General features: G+C 33.2%; 1 protein-coding gene across 1 annotated transcript; it reads left to right on the top strand.

The window, feature by feature from the left end:
• The first annotated feature begins 4,640 nt into the window (after window positions 1-4,640).
• Window positions 4,641-7,123, top strand: LOC132268617 (uncharacterized). The gene is made up of 4 exons (XM_059769441.1): window positions 4,641-5,123; window positions 5,553-5,672; window positions 6,127-6,211; window positions 6,314-7,123. Exons 1-4 carry the CDS (start codon window positions 4,971-4,973, stop codon window positions 6,340-6,342), a joined length of 387 nt encoding a protein of 128 aa, XP_059625424.1. The 5' UTR covers window positions 4,641-4,970; the 3' UTR covers window positions 6,343-7,123.
• Window positions 7,124-7,399: the final 276 nt, after the last annotated feature.

The following is a 7,399-nucleotide window of genomic DNA, read 5'->3' as shown; positions in this document are numbered from 1 at the left end:
GACATATCCATGATATTAAAATTTTCCAAACTTGGGAGTAATTTTGGCGAAATTTGGATTCTGACTGGGTATTTGCATTCGTATAGGAAAAAGTTTGGAAGAAAAAAAAATTGGCTGTAACAACAGAGTTTTGTTGGAATTTGGAAGAATTCTGGATTAGTATTTTGGCAAAATAAAGCATTTTTATATTTTTATCTGCTCAGCTAAAAATCCAGTCAATGTTGATGAATAGGGCTATTAAATTTGGGCAAAATATTCATAGTTTTAAGTACCAAGTATTTCTGACAGCTATATATTATAAGTTCAAGAAAATTTGAAAATTGGTGTGAATTTTCAGATTGGATCAAAAAAATATATATATTGAAAAACTTGCGAAAATACTTTCCTTAGTGTCCCCTTTTCAGTTGTGTTGATATTTACCCTTCAACAATTACATTGGGACCATTCATATTCCAAGGGAGATTTAGTCACAGGTGTATATTTTTATTTTTTTTGTAATAGATGATTAATTTGTCATGTAAAATAAAGATTATTTGGTTTTCAACAAACAGCTAATTCCGCGAGTAAGTTAAGAATGTACTATTCTTTTAGGTTATCTAATTCCTGCGAATAATCGTACTGTTCTTCACCATAGGTGCACATGACCTTGCCTAGTACTGGTTCGTTACTTCTATTATCTCTGCTGACCTATGTGTGATCTATTATAATTGTACTTGACTGAAGTATCTGGTTTGTGGCTTCTTCTTAGATCATGTTACCAGAATCAATTGCAATTGTTATGGCTCCTACAGACACGTCCAGGTACTGTTCTTTTGATTCCCAGTTTTCTTGTATCCTATTTTGAAACAGTCTTGCAAGAATTTTTCTTGGAAAATGCATGAATTTTAGTAACTAATAATTTTGAGTGATCAACTTAGATAATGTATGTTTGCACACAAGTATGTGTTTTTAACTTGAAATTTTATCTTCAATATATCTGACTGCTGCACATAAGTGAATTATTTGACGTGCGCAAAATTTTTTATCTGCTATATATGTAGTTACAAACCACACTGCAGAAAGGTTCGATTCGCCTTGACTTGGCAATTGGCATGGACCAACGAGTTGTAGTTAGACACTGCTATATATGGTGATTTATTTTTGTTGAAAGATAAAAATTTTGAAGAGAGAAATTATACGGCCTCTATTTATTGGTGAAAGAATACAAGTGATAAATATGGAAATACATTGATGGAGGATTCCTAAAATCAATACCATAAATCATTGATGGAGGATTGGCAGGGACTGGTAAAAGACACTGTATATATGGCCCTTTGGTCATTACTACATCAATCCAAATCTCAGGTCTCAACTTTGGGTTTCTGGATCTTAATCTCATCCAGATTGATCTTAATCTCATATGAGATTAACAATAACAGTGGGAGGTAGGATAGTATGTTGAACGTCCTATACAACCGTAATACCCATGCCCAATGAAATCTCCAATAAATAACCACCATTGCTCTTGACTGACCTCACTGACTATTACGGGGCAGGTTGTCAGCTCTCTCGTGCATACGTGTGTATCTGAGCATATTTGTGAAGGATCATTGCTTGTAGAAAGCTCAAGTTGAGTAGCATGAAGATGCATGTTTGATTTTCACTGTAGTTACTTTGTGCAAAATGGTGTTAAAAGTAATCTCGCACCCAGTCTTCCCCTCCAAACACTGTGAATATAGGTTGCGTTGGCACTGGATAATGACCTTTTTATTTATAAACATTTGTTCATGAATGCATACATTTCTTCTGTATAAGTAATTTTGAATCGATGCACGTATTTAAAGTTTTGTGGCACTAATATTCATTTTTTGTGTTTTATGCCACTGCAGTCCGCATGGCATTTTTCATTTGTCCGATCCTAGTGGTGTTTCTATTATTCGAAATTGTCCCAACAGCGTGGTTTTCATCCGCATGAGGAATGGAAGTCCAATATATGACTTATGAGCACTGTTCTCATGTTTTTATGAACCCCAATTTGGAGTTTGATGTAGTAGATCTTCGGTGAGTTTTCTCTGTCAAGCACATTGTAAAGTCACTGGTTTGTTGTAATTAGAACTTTGAAGGGAAGTGAACATGATATGCATGTGTGATGTTGTGTTTCTAACACCATCATATCAGTACCCCAGTCGCGAGTCTTGTTATCCATGTTGGAGCATTGATGATAATGGAAAAAATATGTATTATTACCAGGATTTTGTACCAAGGAAATGATCATTCACATTAGTGATTGGATGGGTCCCTTTGATACGAGTACCAGAGGTGTACTGTATTTAATATGTAGTCTAATAATATTGTCTAAAGCTATTCACCTTTCTGATGACTTGAGTAAAGTTGAAAGAGTAAATTCTGATGCTGACGTGATTGGATGGGTCCTTTTTTGAACCAACCCACACAAACCCCTTCTTTGCCTTCTCCTCTAGTCACCATATGAGCCACCCACCACCACCACCACCACCACCACTACCACCCAACCCGCAGGAACTGATACTCTCAAACTTGTTGATTTATCCCGCCATGGCTTTGTGGGCAGTTGCTGCAATGCAGAATTGAGGATGCGCAATTACTACTAATCCAATGACACAGTTCTACAATCTATGTCTACCGCCAACTAATTTTTGTGATATTAAAAAATTAGTGATTTAGGGACGAATTTGACTATTAACGGATTTAATTTATGTGAGAAGAGTGATGAGTTTCATCAAATGTCACCATAATATGGTGAAATCCACGAACATAAATTGAATTCGGTAATTATTTGTCGACATAAATTGAATTCGGTAATTATCGAATTTGGTTATTAAATCATTATTCTCACAAAATTAAAATTCTAAGTTTACATCGACCACCCACATTTGTTAAAAAACAGATTGGGTTGATTGTTAAAGTGGAATAAAGTGGTTTTGTTGAATTAGGGAATAGACTGGTTTTGTTGGATTAGGAAAGAAGGATTGGGTGGATTGTTAAAGTGGAATAAAGTGGTTTTGTTGAATTAGGGAATAGACTGGTTTTGTTGGATTAGAAAAGAAGAAAGGTGGGTTTGCAATGGACATACAAATCTTTTATTTACCCGCTGAACTCATATATTATATGTTTTTCTTTTAAATGAAATGATAAAATGGTTCCTATCACATTTTTTTCTTTCCTGTGCTGCACTTTCTTTTTCTTTTTCTTTTTTTTTTTTCCGGGTCCTAAAGATGCTTTATTCAATACATATATTTTTTTGATAGTCAAAAGAGATAATTTATTTATATATAACTTTTTTAGAAGTTTTTTTTCAATTATTAACAGAGATAATTTATTCAACAAAGTTAACTTTTTTTCCAGTATTTCTTTTTTTCGGTCTTGTCCAAAGTAGTAACCTTTTTTTTGTTAACTTTTTGTTGGGTTCTATCAAAATATATAATTTATTAAATAGAGAACCTTTTTTTGAATTTTGACAAAAGAGATAATTTGTTCAATAATTTATTTATTTATTTATTTTTGTCAAAAAGGTAATTTATTCAATATAGATAATTTTTTTTGGGGTTATGTCAGAAGAGACAATTTATTCAACAAAAATAACTTTTATTTTGGATATTTTTTGTTTGTCATGTAAAAATATAAATATATATATTTAAGGAGTTAGTTGGTGCCCAGTTTCAAACTCATGCACTCCAAGAACCAACATGAGGCATCTTACTAGTTAAGCTAGAAGACTTTTGACTATATATATATATATATATTATTCAACAATAATAATTTTTTTTTCATTTTTTTTAAAAATTTGAAAGAGCATTTGTGTCATTTGAAAATTAATATTTATTTACTTATAAAATTAGAATTAAAATTGTTATTTCCTTTAAAATGAGAGTACAAATGTAGATTATTGAACTCACCTCCCTTTCTATTTTCTTTATAATTTTACTCTTTTCATTCCATAAAAAGTGTCTATTTTCTTTATAATTTTACTCTCTTCATTCCATAAAAAGTTTCACTTTTAGAAAACGGTGACTTTCATAAAGTGAACTGTCCCCGTTCTCGAAACACGACATTTTTTTTTTAGACGGAGGTAGTATTATTCTAAGTTTTTATTAATTTTTAATCCTAAAAACTTACAAACTTTTAAATATTATTAACGGATAAAAATTATCCATAGTTAAAAATAATAATAATAATATTGGTGAATTTAAATAGCCCAACTCGTAAAATCAATTCTTAAAAAAAAACTTAATCCGTTCCCTCTAACTCTAATCCGTAAATTAACGAATTAAAATTTTCACCAATCGTTACCCCTTATGGAGAGAGATAAACCATCGAATCGGAATAACTACGAGAAAGATAGGATTTTTGTGTTGAGGGACAGTGGTACTCTTTCTCTAGGAAGTTTCTCTCTACACTTCCTCTTTTTCTCTTTCTAGAAACCTCCCACCTGGAGCAAAATATCTCTAACCGTCTACTGTTCTACCTGCACCAAAATATCTCTCTATTTCTAAAAACTCCCATCGGTGTGTAACAACCGGTAAGTGCAATTTATATTTGTTACCGATTTAATCAACTATAAATGGGAGATCTTGAGTCTACCATTAGTGTGTAGCAACCAATAGATGCAATTTTGTGAATGAGTGATTGATTGAGTGATTACTGTGGGGGTGCAACTTGGGCGGGTTAGCCCAACCCAACCCGAGTCCTGCCCATGAATTCTAAAATCTGGACATATAAATTTACAATTCGAGTTTCAGTCGGGTTGGGTTTTTTCAAAACCCAACCTTATTCGGTTTGGGCTGGGTTCAACCCGAACCCAACCCGAAAGCCCAAATTAAACATTTCATTAAAAAAAAAAAATAAAATAACGATAAAGAAACCCTAACTTTCTCTCTCCTCATCCTTCTCTTCTCTCTGGCCTTCCTGCCGATTTCCTGTGAAACTCGATCTCCTGTGAAACTCGAAACTCGATGAAGCTCTCAGCGACTCCCTCTATCTCATATCTCTCAGCGACTCCCTCACCTACCAGCGATTCCCTCTATCTAATATCTCTCAGCGACTCCCTCACCTCCATCTCACATCTCTCGGGGACTCCTTCTATCTCACATCTCTGGTGGGTTGAGGTAATAATTAACTTTTTCGATCTTTAAATTATGCTTAATAATAGTATTTGATTTCATGGATTTTCACAAAGTCACATGACTCTGTTGCATTTTCAAAACGATTAATGTTTAACAAATCGTGGACGTGAAAGCTTTGTACTGCTGAATTGAATTTTGTTCGAGTTTTTTTGATCTCTCATATACTTTGTTTATGTTAATACATTTCTATAGAGGCTAAAGCTTAACTAAGATGTGAAGCCCAGAACTATTCTATCCATTGCATCCCATTTTCTGTTCAGATCTGGGTTTTGAATTTGGAAGTTTATATGTCTATCCATCTGTAGTTTCTAAATTCATATATTCTTCTTGTTTGTGTTGCGGTTCATCAAAATTGTTAAATATTCATGCAGTTTTTCCTTGCTTTCTTTCTTTATTTTTTTTGTTCTCCAGCTTATTAGAGATGTGAACATAGCTATTGCAGTTGAAGCCATTCAAGCAATTGGGAATCTTGCAAGGGGCCTAAGAGCCCATTTTTCTGGGAGTTCACGTTTCCTATTTCCTGTTTTACTTGTAAGTGTGTCATTGAATATTAAAAATACTCACACAGCCCAAAAGCTTTGCATGAATACGTGAGAAGGAGATGAGCATTTTTGTTCATTTTGCTTATGTGATAATATTTATACCTTTTTCTTGCCACTCCCTTATCTGTTTGTGTGTGTGTGTTTGTGCTAATCAATTGCTTATTTGGTAAATCCATATATATATATATATATATATATATATATATATATATATATATATATATATATATATATATATATTTAAAAAGACCTTAATTACTCTCCCAAACTCTGTTAAGAGAGAGGAAATACCACTAAGATTAAAAATGTACATTAAAAGGAGCTTTTAAATAGATGAACTGTTACGATTTTAGTTAAAATTTCTTGCAAATATTTCTAAATTTCCTTTGGCAATGTGAGTTGAAATCAATAATCTTCTAAATGCATAATGTTGGAACTTCTAGTATTGTGCTCAAGATTGGCTAAGAGCTTCACCTAATCCAGTTGAGATTGAAGAGACGTTAGAGGCTCTTGAGGTTGTCGAACAAGGTATTGAATAATTACCCTTTTACTTGTTCATATATGTATAAATTATACAGTATAATAAGAGAATCTTACATATTTTTAATTTGCATTTTGTTGGAATTTAAGAGACGTTGGAGGCTCAAAATTTCCTCTGATCTTTTTCATCTATGGATGACAAGTAGTCGTGATATGCTTGATCAACCAAAGTGCTGCTCATATATTGAGAAGGAAACTAAGAGTAGAGAGACTGTTTGAGGAAGAGTTGCCTGTTAGTAATGAACTAGCCGTATCTGTTTTTAATGTTTGAAATTTTAATTCTAAAAAGGAGAAAGTATTCAGTAGCAAAATATAATAGTCCATTTCAAATCAATGGTATTAATTTTGACATTGTTAACTTTTATCTTGTTATTTTGCTGTTCACAAGAGTGTGCCCTTGGTTGCTCTCTGTACATTATTGTCAGATCTTTGTTCTTCTGTGTTGCTGAATGACAAGAACAGTGCATTAGATTATTCTCATATCTTTATTTATTTATTTATAATTAATCCTCCTTATTATGGTTATACAAGTATTCAACTTTCAAGTTGTCTGATGGAATTGTTATGTCTCTTTAGGTACTCCCTTTGTTTACCAGTGTTTCACCTTCTTATTTTATTTTATTTATTTATTTATTTTTTTGGCTTTCATCCTTGGAAATAGCAATGGAAGATTGAGGTGAAGCTGTTATAGGTTGCAATTTATTAGGAGACACAACTCTTTGATTAGTTAAACTTTCAACCCAGTGAGATTAGAGAATGTATCAATACATTTTAGGATAGTCACTAAATTTAAATCAGCATAAAATAGCATCAGTAGCTCATTGGCAAATGCTACATGTGTAATAGTCATTTCCTTGCATCTCCAATGGTACCTAAAGATGGATTAGAGGAGGCGAGTTTGGTGATAACAGAAGAGATGATATCCATTGCAATGACAAAAAGTAAAGGTGAACTCGACCCGACCGAACATATTTGGTTCGGGTTATAACCCAATTCATGTTGGGTACAATTCGGGTTGACCCAACCCAACCCGATTCGGGTTGAGGTTGGGTTGGGGTTGGGCCGGGTTGGGCCAGCCCAAGTTGCACCCCTAGATTACTGCTGTAGTTTATGTATAAAGTTTTGGTGTGAGTGATTTATGAGGCGTTTAAAATGCGAGCAATATAATTACTTTAT

The sequence above is a fragment of the Cornus florida genome, unplaced genomic scaffold (assembly GCF_030987335.1).
Source record: "Cornus florida cultivar Cherokee Brave unplaced genomic scaffold, ASM3098733v1 CherokeeBrave_3.0.0_Hap2_Chr08, whole genome shotgun sequence".
Taxonomy (NCBI): Eukaryota; Viridiplantae; Streptophyta; class Magnoliopsida; order Cornales; family Cornaceae; genus Cornus; species Cornus florida.
This window is presented reverse-complemented; position numbering and strand designations above follow the sequence as displayed.

Coding starts and splice junctions, on each gene's coding strand:
- LOC132268617 (XM_059769441.1), top strand. CDS start 4,971: ATGAAGCTCTCAGCGACTCCCTCTATCTCATATCTCTCAGCGACTCCC. Junction 5,124..5,552: donor CACATCTCTGGTGGGTTGAG/GTAATAATTAAC, acceptor TTTGTTCTCCAG/CTTATTAGAGATGTGAACAT. Junction 5,673..6,126: donor TCCTATTTCCTGTTTTACTT/GTAAGTGTGTCA, acceptor TGGAACTTCTAG/TATTGTGCTCAAGATTGGCT.